The sequence below is a fragment of the Seriola aureovittata genome, chromosome 2, assembly GCF_021018895.1.
Source record: "Seriola aureovittata isolate HTS-2021-v1 ecotype China chromosome 2, ASM2101889v1, whole genome shotgun sequence".
Taxonomy (NCBI): domain Eukaryota; kingdom Metazoa; phylum Chordata; class Actinopteri; order Carangiformes; family Carangidae; genus Seriola; species Seriola aureovittata.
The window spans coordinates 14,879,657-14,899,773 of record NC_079365.1 but is presented as its reverse complement, the minus strand read 5'-3'; the positions used below and the strand labels follow the sequence as shown (position 1 = coordinate 14,899,773).

The following is a 20,117-nucleotide window of genomic DNA, read 5'->3' as shown; positions in this document are numbered from 1 at the left end:
AGATCTGTATAAAACTTTTCAGCTATCTACTGTAATTTAAAATATCCAGCATAAGCATTCCCAGTCTCTTGGTAGTTTTTTGAGCTGATTAGGCAGTAATAAAATAACTTAATCTCTCCATGCAAGCTGTCTCAGTGGGATATATCTGTTATGTGACTGTATTTGATTGACATTTGAAGAGCAAATCTCGCAGAATTGAAGCAAAATTGGGGAAAACCCATGTTTAGGCTTGTAGTGCCTTCTACTCTAAAAATAATAGTGGAGCCAGCCATGAATATGAATTTTAGCTTAATCCTTTTATAAATGTATGTATCATATTTAAGCACTCTACCAGGCTGTAGTGTGGCATGAGCTGGTTTGGATTGTTTTATGCCTTTCAAATCATCTGTAAGATATAATGGTTGTAAATTACAGCTGTGGTTTGTCAGAACGTCATTTTGGACTCTGTCCCTAGATATAACATGAAAGAGAGCCTGGAGAGCTCTTGACATGTGTCATTGTGCCGTGCTTGTTCAGGGTATTGTGTGGTGGAGTCTGTCACAGTCAGCACAAAGGAATAACTCTGTACTCTTAGGACCCATCATTTTATCAAGCATAATAAAACTGGTAGGAACTGTCAAATCATAAAGAGCGGGCTGTTCCAGTGTAGCTGCTCCCATCTTCAGGTCAGCAGAACCATCAACTGACAAAGTCACAGACATCAATATTTTACTGTTTCTCAGAGCAACAGACACCTTAGTAGACTGTGCTCAACCTCCAAACATCAACTACCTTAACACTGACACTGAAGTATTTTGGCCTGCCAGTTGTCTGTGTCTGAATGATTGCAAACATCTGTTAATAGCGATCGGCTTGGCTTGACAAAGCTTGTGCCTATTCTTTGGATCTCAGTTAAGTCAAATTTCAGCTCAGTGAGACTGAAAATGACAGAGAAGGTCACAACATCATATATAGTCTAAATTAATCTGTTCTTCCCATTTCAATATGTATATCATAATACTGCAGATATGAACACTAAATTGACTAATTATAGCCTGTTAACTTTTATTAAACTGCTGCCAAACTATTAGTTAACTGTGCATGTACCGGACTATCTCTTGTAAAATGATACGCTCTGTAATATAATTTGCTGTTGCTGTGCTGGTACAACAGATCTCCCCTTGTCTGAGCCACAAGCCATCAAGCTTTGTAGCCTGGAGCATCGCTTTTTGTAATGCAGAACTTGAATTTATCAGGTCACTGCCAGATTTCATGATTTCATATAATAGCACATACATTTATTATAACTGCAGCGTTTTCAGAGCTTTTCAAAAGGAATTCAGAGATGTGCTCATACAGATGTGGGAAAACTTTTACAGAGATAAAATGCTGGTTTGGCAGCATGTAGACAAGCTGAAGCTGTGCAGTTAAGCATCCAAAGCATGATTATTCAATCATGGACACACATTAGTCATCAACAACAATAAAACAGTTTCCTATCTGGAATTTTAGAAAAAAAAGTTGAACTCATCCCTGCAAAATGGTTTTCGTCTGGCTCTCAGCATTCACAGTCATCCCTGCTCTTTGTAAAGCTGACACAAATTGCTACGAGCATCAAGGGAGCTGTTTGAGACTGCTGACAGCCTCAGCTTCAGCACCTTGGACAGAGCCATAGTGACAGTCAGTGAGTTCACCAGTTTGATAGATAACCAGGTAACACATGTCCCATTCCACCATTTGCTCATATATACACACACACACACACACACACACAGATGAAGTGTTATTGCATTTTTGCAGCTCCACAGTTGCATTTGGCTTCGATAATAGAAGAATTAAAAGCTTTCTAAAATACAGCTGTAGGCATTTTTTAGTGTCAGTTCTTTGGAGTCAGAGAGCTGGGCCTCCACTTTGCCTCAGTCATTCATTCTTCACCCTGGCAACTTCTCTTAGAAGTTGTCGTTCTGCCAAGACATTGCAGAGAAATGTGGGGAAACCAAGAAATCAATCAACCAAAATGTACCTGGAATTAATCATCACAGCCTGGTGTTTCTTTTAAACATTGTCAAGTACAACTGAATAGTCAACAGAGCAGATTAGATTTTCCAACATTTGCTGTTTTCTGATGTGCAATGGTTAAGCAGTAGGAGATTGCAGCATTCGTTGCTTATCTCTACCAAAGACATTAACCCTATTTATCGTTGAGACTGGTATGATCTTTGAACACCAAGACTTTTTAAATACATATTTATGTCTTTTCATGATCAAGAAGCCATATGATGCTGCACTGGTAATTGTATTACTACATTATTTCAAATTTTTTCTGCACTCTTACAGGCAGTGGCTGGACCTCCTGGACTCAAAGGAGAAAAGGTGAATAAATGGCAATGGCATCATGGATGTCGCTACATAAACCTTTCCATTTTTCTATTTTAGCTGTAGCATTGACTGTTGCAATACAAATGAATGTAGATGCATAGTATATTCAATTAATGCAGCCTAGTCCAGAAATGAAAAACTAAAAACCTATATATGAGGAAGTACAACAGAGAAGCTGAGTGCAGCTGACAGTACTTTCCTGATTCTGATTGACACAGGGTCTTCCTGGTCCAACACTACCAGGCACAACAGGAGAGAGAGGTCTACTTGGGGAAAAGGTGAGTCTGACCAAACCATTGTGCTAATGGTTCACTCTCAGCAATCGACACAAGACGGCGTGAAAATGTGAAGTGCTCTAATCATTAAACCTGTATGGTAACTACTGTCATTCAGGGTAACAGAGGAGACAAAGGTGCTGCTGGCATCAAAGGAGAAAGAGTGAGTATAATCAAGCAGGTCAACACACGTACTTAATGGTAACACAACATGTTCATAATGTGTTATCTGTCGTCGTACTAGGGAGTGGATGGTGAACCAGGAGACCCTGGAGAAGATGTGAGTAACCTTTTCATGGTCTGGTTTTAGACTTGTGCTAAATGTTGTCTCACTGTATATGGTTTTGTTGTTTTTTTGTCGACCCAAGGGGCTGATTCTGACGAGATTACAGCCATTTTTAAGTGCTAAATTTGCATTTTGGTAGTTGTTCATGGGAACTCCGTTGTTCATCGGAACAATCTGTGGTCCAAGAAGTGTCGATGCAAGTGGAGACTATCATTAGGCTGAAAAGACAAAGCAAACCTACCTATGTCAACAGCTGACAAATAGCAGACATTTTAGGAGTGGCCAAATCAACAATTCAGCAAGCTCAGCAAAATCAAAAAGCCTGGAAGACCACAGAAGACAATTAAAGTGGGTGATCGCAGAATTCGTGAAGAAAAAGCACTTCACAACATCTAGCCAGCTCAAGAACGCTCTTGAGGAAGTAGGCATATCATTGACGTTTACAATCAAGAGACACCTTCATGAATGTAATACAGTGGGTTTACCACAAGGTGCAAACGACTGGCAACACTCAACAGAAAGGGGAGTTTAGACTTTGCCAGAAAACATCTGAAGAAGAATGCCTAGTACTGGAACCAGATTCTTTGGACAGATGAAACCAAGAGTAACTTACGCCAGAATTGTGGTGGAGACTGTTATGACATGGTGGGAATGTATGGCTGCCAAAGGAGTTTCTTAATGATGTGCCTACTGCTAGTGTATGGGCCTGTACTATTGGCTTAGATATAGTCAAATGCTGCAAAACTGATAGGATGGTAACATACTGCGAAAGCAACCCAAGAGCTTCTCAAGGCAAAGAAGTGGAATATTCTTCACTGGCCAAGTCGGTCACCTGACCTCAACCTAAATGAGCAAATGTGCTTTTCACTTACTGAAAACAAAACTGAAAGCAGGAAGACCCACAAACAAGCAACAACTGCACGCGACTGCAGTAAAAGCCTAGCAGAGCATCTTAAGGGAGGAAACTCATGATGTCCATTGGATTCAGAGGCAGCCATTGACTGCAAAGGATCTCCATCTAAGTGTTAAAAATAATCTTTATATTTATAATTATGTCATTATAATTATGTTTGTCCAATTACTTAGCCTCTTAAAATGGAGGGACTACATATAAAATGGAATTAAATAATTCCTAAACAGTTAATGCAGTATTTTTGTTAAACCACTTCAATTGCATCTTGATGTCCTCGTTCCAAATCCATTGTGGTGGTGTACAGATGCAAAATCACAAAAATTGTGTCACTGTCCAAATATTTACTGGCTTGACTTTATGTAATCACATCCCACTTAACCTTTACTAGCATGACATTTCTGTTATTCAGAGCCAGTAGAAAATCTTACCTTAATCAACTATTTTTCAATCACAGTGTGATTAAAGTCTTTAGACCTTCTATCTAAAAGTGTCAACTGTAATTGAGCCCAATCTCCTCTGAGGCTGGAGTTTTGACCATTTGTCGTCCTTGAGGTTGATGAGGCATGTTAACTGTGATTTCAAAGGAGGCGCTGACAGTACACACCAGTACTGATGGAACATGCCTTCACCAGCATAATAATGAATCCCAAATCGATATTTGGGGGACAACTAAAAATTTGCAACACTATTTAAATAGCACTTTATTATTATTAACAAAAAACATTAATTAGTATTTTGTTTTCTTCTTTTCACACCCCCTTATTTGTTTTTCATGCAGGGGGCACAAGGATCTCCTGGGACAAAAGGAGATAAGGTGAGCTTTTGCTGTGTGTTTTATTAATTTGCATGGAATTAAACAAAATCCATGTGACAGTTATAATAAAATGTGTGTTGCAGGGAGAGAAGGGCATAGGAATGGCAGGTCCTCCTGGTCGGGTTGGGCCTCAAGGTTTAAAAGTGAGTAACAGCGTGTGGTGCAGCAGAGGATGATTTATGTATTTACCTCTGTACTCAGTCAGTGTGGTTTACATGCCTCAGATCAAAATCTAACTGTGGCTGCATTTCAGGGAGATCCAGGCCTTCCTGGTCCAGCTGGTCCGCCAGGGCCACAGGGGAAGTCTGGTGATGCTGGACAGCCTGGTCCGAGAGGAGAAACTGGACAACCGGGACCTCTAGGACCACAGGGGGAGAGGGTCAGTGGAGCGGCTGATCACACAGTGCTGTATGCTTTTAGCCTTAATCTCTTTGGTGTGATTTTCAACTAGTAAGTTTCATTTTCAGGGTCTCCAAGGCTTTGCAGGCCGTGCAGGAAATGTTGGAGCTCCTGGTCCTCCTGGTCCTACTGGAGAAGCAGTGAGTTTAAGTCATGGTTTTATTACACTGTGAGAAGTAGATAGGTTCAGAAGAAAGAATTACTATATTGACTTGACTTTTGATCCAGCTGGACTTGTGAATGGTTTTACGACAGCTTTTAGGTAGTTTTCTGAGTTGGGACATGTAGTTAGGTTGAAGGTTTGATATTTCTTACAGTTTGGGCAACCCTGTGCAAATGACATATTTTGCTGATTTTTGAAGCTAAAAGGACTAAATACAACCCCTTCACCAAAGAGACTTTAGCCTTCCTTCAAATGTTAATGCACTAGTTGTTTGTATTTCATGGACTTAAAAACAGAAAAACATTAAACAGGAATTGTGGTGTGTACACATGTTTGGGCACCTCAGTACTTATTTAATAAGAACTTTTGCATACAACTGTATAAAGGATTTATATTTTCAATAGGGACTCTTGGTTTAATCAGGTTTTGAAGTTAATATGTCTGAGAGAGAATGAGAGAAAAGAAGAACAGAAACAGATATATATATTTTATATGATCAATATCTTGTTTTCTAGGGCTCCCCTGGTACCAACGGGGTAAAAGGGGACAAGGTGACTATTCAAGCTGACATGTATTTCTTTCTACTTGCTCAAATGTAAAAAATGTTTTTTAATTTAAGTTCATATATGTATGATTTGTGATGCCAGGGAGAAGTTGGTGTTGGTGTCCCTGGTCCCAGAGGAGAGAGAGGAGATTCAGGGCCCAGAGTAAGACACTGGTTGCATTGCTATATCTTTGAAATTGTTATCAAATATGAACTTGCCTCCGGAGGATAAAAACTAACACTGTCATGTTTGTGTGTCTTCTTTTGTCTGTAATGTTGTAGGGCGAGGAGGGTCGTGCTGGCTTGGATGGGGAGAGAGGGCCAACAGTAAATATCAAGTGTTTCCTTTTTTATCCATCACTCAGGAACACGACATACATCAACAACAGCTGAATAAATCTTTTTTTTTTTTTTATTTCCATGTGGTTATTATGGAAAAGCTTTTCTTTCCAAGGGCACAATGGATTTCTTAGACTATTAACTAATTACACTGCTGGTCTTCCCTTACAGTGTTGCAACATATTTTGAAGCACCTTCAACAGAAATCTGGTCTACTTGTCATCACTGTTTAGTCAGACTTTAAAGGAGCTATTTGTAAGTTTTGCTATTGCTACATAGCCAAAATTAGTATAGACAGCTACTTACTTACCAGCCTTGCCAAGAACTTCAGCCAATTTTGTGTTTACAATACAAATAGGAATGCTACTTCTTCAGGGCATACTGGACGCTCCAGTGACTTGTGGTTAGCATGCTAACTTCAGTAGAAGAAGGGAAGTGATAAAAATAGAAAAAAGAACAACTGCTGGAGACTGTACTTGGCGAGTAAAAAAAAGTTTGATACTGAACTCACGATGTTTCTTGTTTACTTACTTTACTGTAAATAAAGTAAGTAAACAGCTATGCTAACATTGGCTGTGTAGCAATAGTAAAACTTAAAAATAGCCCTTTTAAACACTAGGGAGTTATGACATTGTTGTAATTTCAGTTTTGTTGTTTGACAAAGGAAAACTAGCTTAGGAGTTTTTTTTTTTTGTTGTTTTTTTTAATTGTGGAGCCATATATAATGGAGCATGTGTGTGTCTGTGTGTTTTCCAGGGTCCCCCAGGGAGTCGTGGTGCTCGGGGAGAGAAGGTGAATACTACAAGTTCTTTCCCTTTCCTGTTTATATGTGTGATTGTTGCTCTGTTTCAAATACATGGGCCACACATGGTCATCGAACAGGCCGTGGGGTGCGGCACCGCGTAGGTCCTAGAGCAGCTGCTAGTTGCAGCATCTGAATTAAATGTTTTGCTTTCAATCTTTTTTTTTTTCAGGGAGATGTTGGACTGCAAGGTGACAAAGGAGAAAAGGTGTGTGCATTTTAATACCTAATAAGCTCCACTACTGCTCACTGTCTTTCTCTTTTTCTATATATGTGTGTGTGTGTGTGTGTGTGTGTGTGTGTGTGTGTGTGTGTGTGTGTATAAGACGACAATGACACAAAAATGGAGGAGGAAAGAAATGCTATGTTGGCAGTTTACACACGATGTAAATGAACTGTGATACTACAAGTGACACAGCTTAAGAAAAGGCAACATGGTGAAACATTGTGTGTTGATGTTTTGGCTTTGGGGTGAAGCCAGATGTTTACAGCTGTGCCTTCACTCACAGGGGGACACTGTGCTGGTTGGAGGGCCTAATGGAGAAAAGGGCAACAAAGGAGAAACAGTCAGTGAACACTTGGATGTGCCAAACTGTTTATATAGTAAAATCTCCACTTACGTTCTACTTATATATTCTTGTTCTTAAATGTTTGGTTTCTGTTCCAGGGTGACAGAGGGCCCCAAGGTGTTCAGGGAGAAAAAGGAGTGAAGGGTCAAGAGGGACCTCCAGGGGAGCAGGTAAATTAGTTTGGTCTTGTTGGAACAGATGTGATAGTTTTAGAGCTGCTACTTATCATTTAAATTTTTCAGTTACATGTTCATTATTTGTCTGAGGAATTGAGTAATTGTTTGGTGAAGAAAGTGTCTGAAAATAATGTAAAATTTTCCAGCATATAATGTAGTAGCTTTAAATCTGAAATAGCAAATAGTGAATATTTTTTCTTTAATTGAGTTAAAGCGTAATCTTATTGAGTTAAACAGTAAAGTAAACTTATTGTCTTCTGACAAGTAATCTGAGGCATTCATTGGCTATTTAACACTGTAATGCAAGCAGGAAAAGATGACATTTAGGAGATATTGTGATTTTGCAATGACCAAAACCGTTGATGAAATGTCATTGTATTGATATTATAACATCAGTGGCCCTGGTGGACAGAAGGCGAATGATACTTTGCATTTTATTGTGATTAAATCATTATCATAATTAAAAGCAAAGACAGTGCAGGGAATAATTTCACTGCTATAATCATTGGAATTCTTTTTCCTTGCTACAGGGAGAAGTGGGTCAACCTGGAGTACCTGGTGAATCGGTCTGTGATTTTACTTCCATCCAAATACAGCTTCTTTGTTTTCTCTGTGTGGTTGTGCCCCTGTAGTGTACAGAAGTGGAGGATTTTTGTCTTTTCTTCCAGGGTTCACCAGGAAAAGATGGGCTGGCAGGGCAGAAGGGGGAGAAGGGAGAGATAGGTATCACAGGAATAAAAGGAAGCAAGGTATTCACAACGCACTTAAACTGTTCTAGTGGTATGACATTTCTGTTATTCAGAATTCCTACAAAAGTAAAGTAAATGTATAATAATACAGGTAAATATATTTCCTTTTTCTTCTTTTTACTATGCATTTTAAACTAGGATTTTTTGGCTGTCACATAAAGCCAGTCTGATTATTTAATCTTACCTTAATCAACGATTTTTCAGTCAAAGTGTGATTAAAGTCTTTACACCTTCTATCTAAAAGTGTCAACTGTAATTGAGCCCAATCTCCTCTGAGGCTGGAGTTTTGACCATTTGTCGTCCTTGAGGTTGATGAGGCATGTTAGCTGTGATTTAACGGAGGCGCTGACAGTACACACCAGTACTAATGGAACATGCCTTCACCAGCATGATAATGAATGCCAAACTGATATTTGGGGGACATGTAAAATGTGCCTTGCTATTTAGATAAATTGAATAATCTGCATTTTATTAGTAATATTAATAAAAGAGCAGTAATTAATGTGTAAAAAAAAAAAAAAAAATTCTATAATGTTTTATTGGGGTCTTAAAATAAAATCCAAAAACAGTAAATCCTTTCACTCGCCCTTATTCGTTTTTCATGCAGGGGGCACAGGGATCTCCTGGGCCAAAAGGAGATAAGGTGAGCTTTTGCTGTGTGTTTTATTGATTTACCTGAAATGCAACAAAATCCATGTGACAGTTTTGTCAAAATGTGTGTTGCAGGGAGATAAGGGCATCGGACCGGCAGGTCCTCCTGGTGAGGTTGGGCTTCAAGGTTTAAAAGTGAGTAAAAGCGTGTGGTGCAACAGTGGATGATTTATGTATTTATCTCTGTAATCAGTTAAATTTTGATCTGTAGCATGTCTGGTAAACCACACTAACTGTGACTGCATTTCAGGGGGAACCAGGCCCTCATGGTCCAGCTGGTCCTCCAGGGCCACAGGGGAAGTCTGGTGATATTGGGCAGCGTGGTCTGAGAGGAGAAACTGGACAACCAGGACCTCCAGGACCACAGGGGGAGAGGGTCAGTTGAGCCGGGGATCACACAGTGCTGTATGGTTGTAACCTTAATCAGTGTGGTGTGATTTTCTACTTGTGAGTTTCATTTTCAGGGTCTCAAAGGTGTTGCAGGCCGTGAAGGAAATGTTGGAGCTCCTGGTCCTCCTGGAAAATCAGTGAGTTTAAATTGTGATTTTATTATAGTATGAAAAGTAGCTAGGTTCAGCCAAGAGTTACTATATTTAGACTTGACTTTTGATCCTGCTGTAGGTTGATTGTTGTTTGATGACAGTTTTCTAAATTGGAATAAGTAGTTAGGTTTAAGGTTTGAGCTCTCTTATAGTTCGGGCACTCCTAGGCAGATTACATAGTTTGTCAATTTTTCAAACTTCCCTCCGCTGTCCCAAACATTTTTCTCTGAACCCAGCACTTCAAGGACTGCTTCAAAACTTGTGCACAGTTTGACGCTGAATTTCTGTAGTGGTTATTTTTGAATGATGAGGTAGTTCACACTTTATATCGGCCAACGAGAGACTCGGGCTGACAACCTGGAAGTATGGATTATTACTTGTGGATTGGGGATGTTTAATCTGCGATCTGATTGCGTTGGTGTGAAGCAGCGTAGCAACACACACAAAGATATAAATGCCTAAATATTTGTCAATATTGATATCCTATATCTCATTAGTTCAGATAAATTAGCCACAGTTTAACCATTCAGTTCATTTTTCTGTAACCACGGACACAAAAGTATAATTAATTCAGATTCACCAGCATCATAAACCTGCAAGATGTCGAAGCAGGGACAACTCCCTACCTACCTTTGAAGCAGTTGTGAAGTCTGATTGTCTGTCCATTCCTAGATTATTTATGTTCCTTTAGTCTGTAAGGGTCCAGAGATGAAAAAAATAAAAAATACATTTTTTGGTCAATAGATTACAGTGTAAGATGTAGAGTTTAAGAAAAATAATGTATTTTTCAAACACTGAAGCATGTAAATCTATTTTACTAGACACCATGAATAAAATGATGAACACTAAAAATGGCCTTAATATATCCTTAAGTCAAATGAGAGTCAGTGTTTTCCACAGGTTAAGAATTTACTTGATGGTTGCAACAAGGCTGTCAGCATCAGGTTAGCACTGCTGCTACCTGGAACCTCTTCTCTGCAGGCCTGCTCACACGGACTGCTGCACAACAATAAATTTCTCAAGCAACGAGCTACAAATCAGACTTGGCATTGAACAGCTAACTCTGTAAGAGGAACAAAGGAGCAACCAGCGACCTCCTCAGCACCACAGATGCCACACAGCCAGACAGGACTTATCTCCACCAGGCAGCCGCACAAACTCACTGCACTTTACAAGCAGAACACTGGAAAGAACTTCTCTTTTGCTCCAAGGACTGGCTAATGTTGACTAGGTTAGGCTAATTTCTGTGTTTATTGCCATCTTGTTTATAGTCTTTCTTAAGTAGGCTGTGTGGTCCAAGTGACCATTTTGAATCAGCCATCTTGTCTTTGTGTCCCCACAGGTGCACACACACACACCTGTATATACTCACTAGATGTTAAACATGAATAGATTAAATGAGTCAGACTTTTATGAGTCATATTGTGTGGTATGTAAAATGAAAGGAATTAATGCTGATATTCATGGTTGATCAGGTCTACCAGTCAATTCAGTTTTTATTTATATGGCACCAAATCACAACAGAAGTTATCTCAGGGCACTTTTCACATAGATGAGGTCTAAACCATACTCTTTATATATCTTTATAATATTACTTATTGAGACACAATAATTCCCACCATGAGCAAGCATTTGGCAAATCGTGGCAAGGAAAACCTTCCTTTTAAGAGGCAGAAACCTCGAGCAGAACCAAGGTCAGGGTGGCCGGCCATCTGCCTTGAACAATTAGATTGACAGAGAAAGAGGGAGAGAGAGATAATAATAATAATAATAAGCTGGAAGAAAAGGATAAGAGGTATGACTTATATCTGTAGAAAAACAAAATTAGAAAAAATATATGTCTTTGTGTGTTTCTTAAAGATTGTTTGTCCTCAAATATGCTCTCTGTGTATTCCAGGGGAATGCCGGACATCCTGGGGCTCCAGGGACCCCTGGAAAAGAGGGGCTTGTTGGTCCCAAGGTATGTACTGTATTATAAAAAAAACTTTCTACAATAACTGTCTCTGAATGTGAAATCTAACTTCTTTTCTTTGTGTAGGGTGCCCGTGGTTCTAACGGGATTGCAGGACTTAAAGGAGCTCAGGGAGAGAAAGGTGAAAGGGTGAGTTTCTAACTTTAACTTGTCTAGCACCGTATACAGGTCGAAAAGTTACCTCTTTATAATCAGACTATAAACTACATATTCTGCATCTGCTTTCAAAAGCACAGCATCACTTACTCATCTTCAAAACCACACAAAACCTTGAGATATGTAATTAACAGTGTCTGTTTCATGTAGAGTCAGCCTGGTGTACCTGGTCCTTGCGGTCCCCCAGGAGTGGATGGGTCCCCTGGCTCATCTGGCCCTCAGGGACCAGCTAGTACTAAAGGCCCGGAGGGAATCCAGGGACAGAAGGTGGTTATTCATACTTGATGGTGGATAATTCTGTACTTTGGTCATGTTTTATCAATGGGGATGGAGGTCTATTTCAGGAAAGATAAGATAGTATATAATGACATCTAGGGCTGCCCCCGGCCAAAGATTTTCCTAGTTGACTGGTAGTTGTTAGTTCAAGCCATTAGTTTAGTCAGGATCAACAGGTATGTGTGTATAGCAGTAATATAAGAAGCTATACTAGCTGATAATTGGACCCAAGGAGGTGGTTTATATTGCAAAGAGAATGTGTCTCACTACTAATCCTTGAGGCACTCCAATGGGGAGGGAATGGGATAAAGGCATTTGTCCTTGCCATGGTACACTGAAGGAGCGCCCAGTGAGATAGAATTCAAACCAAGAAAGCGCTTTGCCTAAGATGCCCATGTCAGAGAGTACAGACAGGAAGATTGCAGTGATTCACTATATCAAAGGCTGCTGATAGATCCAGCAAGATAAGAACCAAAGCAAGATAACCCACTAGCATTTGGTCAACTATTAGGGGCAGCCCTAGCATAGTTTCAACAATGCCTTGTTACACCAGCAAATGGATACTGCGTCAGTTATGACTGTGTACAGATTTAATGGTGTTCTAGCAAAGAAAAATACAGTATAATAGAAGCAAGATTAGACAAAAGTATGAATAATGTCACTAAGTGAGTGCACAAAATAGCAGCTGTCAGGTTTCTCAGCAGTAAAATGGCAACAAAGATAAAAGTTTTTTGTTTTTTTTACAGTTTTGACATAAAAGTATGATGTAAGACTGATAGGAAAAGAATACAGTCTTTTTGTTTTTCTCCTTAGTTTATTCTCCTCTTTCTTCTTCACCTGACTGGCAGTTTTGTTTGATTACTGTGTATTGCTTCATGATGATTGACAGTTTGATGGGCCCTGCATTTGACTGACTTCTCTGCTTCATCATCAAGTAAATAAAAAAGTGGGTGACATGTGAGCAGGGTCTTTCTCATCAGTGCACCTTCTTTTAGACACGGTGTTGATTTAACCTAGTTCCATTATTTTCAGAAACTATTATTTTACTTTGGTAGAGCATGGAGAGAAGGCAGAGCATCTGATCTACTTATACAGTGGTATGGAAGAGCAATAAATAAAATAAGATAAAAACTGTTAATATACAATGATACAGGATACGGATATAAAAGAAAATGTAAAATTTACAGCATACTCCACGTACAGGCTGTGCAAATATTCCCATTACCCAGTTTACAAAGGACTATGTGTACTGGATGTGCTTTGTAGCAAAAAATAATTATTCATACATATAACTGATATTTTTAATACATCAGTGTCATACTTTATGTACCAGAACTGCATTATGACAGTATGAAATTTGTATTATCTGTAGCCTTGATGTCTGCATCATAATAAAATCACATTTGGATACTATGTGTGTGGACTGAAGCAGCATACGGACAATGCATTGCAACGTGTTTGGAGGAAAGATTCCAATGGAAATAGTGTAACATACTTTTATCTAGGTTTGACTATGTATGCAATGAACATTGTTGCTGTGTGAAAACCTTGTGCCCAACATTTTACTATTTTAAGTTTTTTATTTACTTGTAGTATAAGTGTTATGCTACATGTGTCTACTGTAGATGTGTTGTATATCATTTTGTTTTGTTTGTTCGTCAGGGAGAGAGAGGGCCATTTGGTCCCTCCTTGGTCGGTCCACGCGGTATCCCAGGTATCCCGGGAGAGAGAGGAGAGCAGGTTAGTATAACACCTTTATCCTTCTGTCTTTTGGTTGTTCTCTTGCCATGGCTCTGAGAGCTCAACGCACTGCATCTTAAGAAAACACATGCAAAGACACAAACATGCTGCAGATTCAGAAAACATATTCATCAATTTGACAATACATGCACTGCAAAAACTCGCAACACGTGCAAATACACAAACGCACTGTAAATTCAATCCTACAACACAATGGATATGTTTCCAGGGGAGACTAAAAAAGGAATGAACCTGGATGGGACTTGGTCAATGCCCAATTGTGACTTTTAAAGTTAAAAGCACTGGATAACAAGTGCGTCACAGCCAGGTTCATCACTTTTTTTCTCTTTCAGTTTTTTTTTACCTTGATTCCGATAGAGACAGTGACTTACTACATACTTTTGCTGATTTAACCTTTCACTTTTACTTTGTATTTAGTTCACGTGCTGCACCTGCTCCCAGCCTAATGAATGAATGTGCTGCAAGCCTCTCTGTGGGTTGTGTGTGTCCTAATACCTGTCTGTGTTGCAGGGAGAGATGGGCCCAGATGGAACCAAGGGAGACAGAGGAGAGCCAGGCATGACGGTCAGTGCTTGATCCTTACTGCAGGGCTCAATCTGAAGACGCTGACACCAAACGGCAAACACATATACAGAGTTGTTATTTCGGTCGTGTTTTTAAGTGCGTTTTGTCTTGTTTCCATCTTTATTTTGAATTCAGGAGGATGAGATCAGAGATTTCATTCACTCAGAGATGAGTAAGCACTGTGGTAAGTCTTTCATGCCGCCTGCATTGTTAATTTATAGTTAATATGTAGTTTAGTGTTGTAATACAAAAAAGCTGTAGAGAACTACTGTATTGCCGTGACTCTTTAAAATGACCATTATTATTCCCTCTCTTTCTGCTTCCTTCCGGTCCATCTGTCTATGCTCAGCGTGTGGAGGTGAGTGAGCCATTCGACTGCAGCAGGGCTGTGATTTAGCATGAGTCACAGCAGGATACTGTACCACATACTGTATGCTGCTGTGTTAAGATGTATGATCATTAAAACTCATGCACACAATAATGACGTACAATAAGTCATGTTGTTGGCATTTGTTTGAATTGTATAACATAACAGTGTGAAATGTTTGTCCAGCTTCGTTTTCAGATAACTCTTGAATAATCTTAACACAATCTTAAAATTGGCCTGAAATATCTGCCACTGTGTGTGGATTTTTTGTGGTGTTCCTAATTTTGCCTTTTTGTGTTGTTTCATTTGACTTTTGTCTCAATCTGTAAACACAAGTCTGAGTTGTTTTTGGTGGCCAAGTAGCAAAGCTGCGTAGGCACCCATTGTGTTTCTACTCTTCTTCTTTTTTAAACTTCTTCTTCTGTCATGTTAGTGTATGGCAGTCCATCGAAGCATATGGTAAAAATTTAGCACACTGACTGAGGACACTCATACAATGCTTTTCACAAAGTTCCATGACTGCCTCAAACACTCCAGTGCCACCAACAGGTCAAAGTTGAAAGTGCGTTCAGTTATGTAACTTTTGAACTGTTTTCTCAATTTTCAGAAAAGGTACCATTTAATTCCTGGAATCAAGCCAAGCTCAATGCACGCTATGTCATCAATTTCCACCATATTGGATTTTATGTGGAAGTGTTTTTTTTTCTGTTACAATCTTCACTAAAATTGGAACAGATGATATTCAGACCAAGCCTCGTAAAAGTTATCACACAAAATTTTAGTAAGCGCTTGTTTATCACAGCCATAGAAACACTTGCGGCAACGCACCAAACGGGATGTGTGATCATATTTCAGCTTGTTTGTATCCAGACCAAACTTGATAGAAGGTCTTGGTTACCCATTTCGGGGAATGCCAAAATCATTCACCTCAACTGGCCTCTATGGGGTGCTGCAATAAGTAAAAAATGCATTTTGGCTAATGATCATTGATCTGGTTGCCTTAAAAACACAATTTCTGGTAATACTGTCAAAAGTCAAGAAAGGCAGCTTGTCATGTCGTCATAATTGATGTAGCTGCCTCTTTGGATTTGAACCAGAATGGCTTTAGAAAGATTTTTATGCTGCTCCTTGGATAACCTTTGTCCAATCTTTACCAAAGTTGGCACAGATGATGTTCAGACAAAGACTCACCAAAGTGAAAGCATTCAACCATAACAGCCTATTAAAATTTGCGGGAAAGCTGCCAAACAAGAAATCAAGCCATATCTCAGCCAATCTTTAATCAACTGACAACTATGTGCTTATAATCATGCCTTTGACATAATGACATCATGTTTCCATGGCAATTCTGGCCTGCTGGGCTGCTAGCCCCCACATTGCTCTTTGCAGCTATATTAATGAGTAGTGTTGTTGTTTCAATAATAAAGTGATCTTTTGGATACAGTAAATGTATTCATGATAAAAAACAAAGGAATATGTTAACGTAAATTAATGTTAATGAAAACCTCAAAATGATGAACTTTCTAAGATGTTTTAACCAATCAATCAAGCAAATCAATGCAAGCAGTGACTTGAGTCCTTAAAGGATTATAACCAGTTTTTGGAAGATACCTCATGTTAACCAGTGTTGCAAAAACTTGGTAAATCCTTTTAGTTGATGTGCAAGTTGGAATCGTGGAACGAGTTTTTTAACTTTGCCTTTCTGGTCCTCCTTTTCCTCCCTCCTGTGTAACAATCACCTGGTCCCTCTTGCTCCCCAAAATCTGTCTCTGCTCCCTTGTTGTCCATGTTCACTCCTCCTTGTCCTATCTGGCTCTCTCAGATTCAGACCCGGGCACTCGGTCACGGCCTAAGGCCAGGGTTCGGCGTGCACCGGAGCAGCAGCTGGTCCTGAAAGGTGAGGAGGGTGAGTGTGTCCGTCCATTGCTCTGCCTGCCAATGTGTGGAGACCTCTGAATACTGGGTGGTTTTCTCATCAGAAAACAGAGGACTCCATTTGTTTGTTTTGTGTGTCTGACTGATGTGTCACATATTCTATATCTCTACATCAAAAACAAATACAAATATTAGGGTATGCTGTAGGTTCTATTTGACTGACAGTACTGTAGCTGATAAGGGGCCTTTTGTGTTGAGTTAATGTGGTTGAGAGACCTCCCTCTATCTGAAGCTTGGAGGCTGCCAGGCTAAGGTGAGACATCTCTGACCTGTGTGGTGCTGCTCTTCTTTCAGGCCATGAGGTGCGTATGGTGGTATACACCAATGACCCAGACTACGAGCACATTTACTCCATCGAGGCCTACGACGACCCATTGGATGAACTGCTCTTCTTCACTCCTTCTGCCAATCATAGTGACGGTACTGTGTGTTTCATACTGTGTCCATTGCTATCATGCATTAAAGCCACACTTTCTGATGCACTGAGCACTATCTAAGCCAGTCCGGTCTCACAAATGATGAGGCAGTCAAAGAGGAATCAGAGAAAACAGTAAAAGTTGAACCAAACAAAGCAGCCAATGCCGACTTTCAGAAAGCAGTCAGAGTTGCACCTCTGAAAGCAGTCAAGTCCAGATCAGTCAGGTCCAAGAGAAGAGTCAAGGGGGAAGGTAAACCACCGTCCTGATTTGGGATTTATAAAGGTTTAATTCTGCCCTCCTGCCTTCCTGGTGTCTGGCCCTCTCTGTATGTCTCAGGCTGCCGGCTGTTCTGTTGATTTAGAGGCATATATGCTTCCAGTAAAATAACATACAAAGAATAAGATATCACTGCTAATGTTTTCATTTTCATAAAAAAAAATACGTAAAATAACTGAGTAACGGGTTGGTTTTGATTGAGTTTTAACCTCAGTGGTCATGAGTGCTTGTTTTGGGTCCCCTGTTGGGGACACTCTTTGTGTGTTTCTGTTCTGCAGCTCCAGCAGACCTGTGCCAGGTCTGGAAGAGAGGAGCTGTGGACATTACACTCTGCGCTGGTACTATAACAGTCAGGCTCAGGCCTGCGAAGAGGTCTGCCTTGGGGAGACTGAAGGTACTTAATCACACACACTCTAGTTTATGTCAGATATTCAATGTATGCACTCTAACAAAAGATCTGTTGTGTAGGTTCTCGTCCCTTGAAGGCAGCATGATGATTGTGGCCAACAACAATATTTCAGCTTCAACATTGTAAGAAATCATGTCTCTTCAGTCAGTTTGGTGAGAAAATGCCTCCACAGTGATTCAAGTGTAAATTAGAGCTTCAGTAAAGAATTGATACTGAAGCCAAAAATTAATAAATTTAAACTGCTATATGTATTAACAGGTTGCATGTTAACAGCGCAGAATAATTGAATTATTTATACAACTAGGCTTCAGCCCTTAGCAACACACACAATACACAAGTTTTAAATTGTTAGATTAGATGGTTTCTTACTGCAGTGCACCTTGGGAGTTGACAAACGTTTTATGTGAAGTTTTATGAAATAGGCAGATTTTTTCTAATGCAACTCGAATGATTTAATCCAACTCGATGACCCCATGCCTTGAAAGTGCTCTAACTATAAGTCATCAAATGTTATCTATGCAGAAACTTTTATTCTTAGAGCCTGAGATGCTGGAAATAACTCCTCATACCTCGCCACCCAATAATAACTATGCAAGCAGAAATATATTGGGTTATTATTATGGATATAGGTAGGTCTATGAATTGTATTAAGTATGAAGAATCAAGCAAAATATTCTGAAAATGTTTTGCACCTAATGTTTTTGTTATTTGGGGGAAGTTGTGTATCATGACTGCATGTTTATCTTAGCCTGAGAAAAGGTGCTGTTCTTATACTGTTGATTGAAGGTGCAAGCTTGTGTGTTTGTGTAGCATTGTAGGAAATTTTAATAAGCATTTCTAAAAAAAAACAAATGTTTGAGGGAAAAAAAGGTATAATCTCTCATTTAAGTCATTAATCATTAGTGTACACTTAACTACACAATTCAAAACAGGGTTTTGACAAACCTAATTGACTAAAATTAAATGATTAGGTCTTGGTTTGAATTAAATAATGTCGACTTTCTCTTTCTTGATGAGATCTGATGTTCATGTGCACACAAGAGTCGAATATCTCCAGTCATGGAAATTTATTACATAATATTTCAATTTAGGGGTTAATGGAGATGATAAGGAGATACGAAACTTTCAAGTGTATGAGCTTGTGTGTGCGTGGGTGTGACTGGTCTAGATGTTCTAATTTCATCAGCAGGTTTTATTGAAAGGATTTTCTGCTTGTTGGCCATGACTCCTCCTCCCTCTCAGTTGATTTGCCCTGGTGGGACACACACTCACTCCATCTATCCAATTCAGCAGGCCTCACACAGCTTCATGGACACCTCATTCCTCTCCCTCTACTTGACTTTATATGAAAAGTTATCTCAGTCAGCATCTTATCATGGTGTAGACTTGCATGTGTTGGCAGAGGCTGTGTGTGACAGCTTTGACAAATTATGCACACTGTGGAAAGGACAAGATCATAACACACTGACTGATTGTGGATGTAAAGATGAATTGATGGAAGTGGCTCAGGTGATGGACAAAGACAGGCCGTTGTGCAAACTGCAACAACGTCCCCTAGACTGAATAATAATGTTGGCACTGGTATTTTTTAATATTCAGGTTTTCAGTATGGAAATTAGTTGAAGAATGGTATCAGAGTTACTTTACAATTGGTGCTTGCTCCCATTCAGCAACCAGGGCATTAGTTAGGTGGGGCACTGAAGACTGGTGATATAGCCTGATTCGCTCACTCCGCCTCACTCAGGCCAGTCAGGTTCTTTCACACACCAAAGTCAGAAAACCACTTATTATAAGGACTTTGCTTTGTGTACATATTCATTGTCACACTGTAACAGGAAGGGGCCTTCCACAACTGTTGACACAATCAAACTGCTTGAGTTGTTTAAATATTTCATATACATTTTGGTTAGTTTAATCTATAACAGCGCATCATATTTTGAAATCTGGTTCTATATTTTTTTGTCAAAATTTTAATTTGAAAAGTGTTGTAACTAGTCAATAAAGTTGCCAAATAAAATGTACCATATTTTCAATTGAAATGTATTATTGTATAATATTAAGTAGCAAAATGGAAACACAAGTAAACCACAACTACCTCAAAATTGTACTGAAAGATAACACGAGTAAATTTATTCATTTTCAACTACCAGCAGTAGAGCAAGGTTTCCCGATAAAAAAAACAACCTGAGGCTCATAGTACATTCAAGTAAGACTCTAAATGAATTCATTGGCGTAAGACTGTGTGCATAGTGGATCAGAAAACCTAACAACATAAGAGAAGTGTAACTGTCTCACAACTGTTTGTGAATGTTTTGTGATCATATGTACTTAAAAAACACTTTCAAATCATCAGCATTCTGTGATACCACAGCGTGAGGCTGTTCTGTCTCAGCAGCAGTTAC

At 39.4% G+C, this 20,117-nt stretch overlaps 1 protein-coding gene across 1 annotated transcript in view; it reads left to right on the top strand.

Moving 5' to 3' along the window:
- Nucleotides 1-19,796, top strand: part of col7a1 (collagen, type VII, alpha 1) — a 59,109-nt gene extending 39,313 nt beyond the window's left edge. The window contains exons 88-119 of the mRNA XM_056388593.1: nt 2,317-2,352; nt 2,577-2,636; nt 2,752-2,796; nt 2,878-2,913; nt 4,611-4,646; nt 4,730-4,789; nt 4,900-5,025; nt 5,114-5,185; nt 5,724-5,759; nt 5,856-5,915; nt 6,035-6,079; nt 6,848-6,883; nt 7,066-7,101; nt 7,403-7,459; nt 7,561-7,632; nt 8,169-8,204; nt 8,307-8,387; nt 8,995-9,030; nt 9,114-9,173; nt 9,289-9,414; nt 9,503-9,565; nt 11,478-11,540; nt 11,619-11,681; nt 11,859-11,975; nt 13,647-13,724; nt 14,256-14,309; nt 14,445-14,493; nt 16,499-16,573; nt 16,906-17,031; nt 17,585-17,700; nt 17,775-17,867; nt 18,902-19,796. Of these exons, the coding sequence (XP_056244568.1) occupies nt 2,317-2,352; nt 2,577-2,636; nt 2,752-2,796; nt 2,878-2,913; nt 4,611-4,646; nt 4,730-4,789; nt 4,900-5,025; nt 5,114-5,185; nt 5,724-5,759; nt 5,856-5,915; nt 6,035-6,079; nt 6,848-6,883; nt 7,066-7,101; nt 7,403-7,459; nt 7,561-7,632; nt 8,169-8,204; nt 8,307-8,387; nt 8,995-9,030; nt 9,114-9,173; nt 9,289-9,414; nt 9,503-9,565; nt 11,478-11,540; nt 11,619-11,681; nt 11,859-11,975; nt 13,647-13,724; nt 14,256-14,309; nt 14,445-14,493; nt 16,499-16,573; nt 16,906-17,031; nt 17,585-17,700; nt 17,775-17,789 (1,971 nt within the window). The 3' untranslated portion in view covers nt 17,790-17,867; nt 18,902-19,796. The remainder of the gene's footprint in view (nt 1-2,316; nt 2,353-2,576; nt 2,637-2,751; nt 2,797-2,877; nt 2,914-4,610; nt 4,647-4,729; nt 4,790-4,899; nt 5,026-5,113; nt 5,186-5,723; nt 5,760-5,855; nt 5,916-6,034; nt 6,080-6,847; nt 6,884-7,065; nt 7,102-7,402; nt 7,460-7,560; nt 7,633-8,168; nt 8,205-8,306; nt 8,388-8,994; nt 9,031-9,113; nt 9,174-9,288; nt 9,415-9,502; nt 9,566-11,477; nt 11,541-11,618; nt 11,682-11,858; nt 11,976-13,646; nt 13,725-14,255; nt 14,310-14,444; nt 14,494-16,498; nt 16,574-16,905; nt 17,032-17,584; nt 17,701-17,774; nt 17,868-18,901) is intronic.
- Nucleotides 19,797-20,117: the final 321 nt, after the last annotated feature.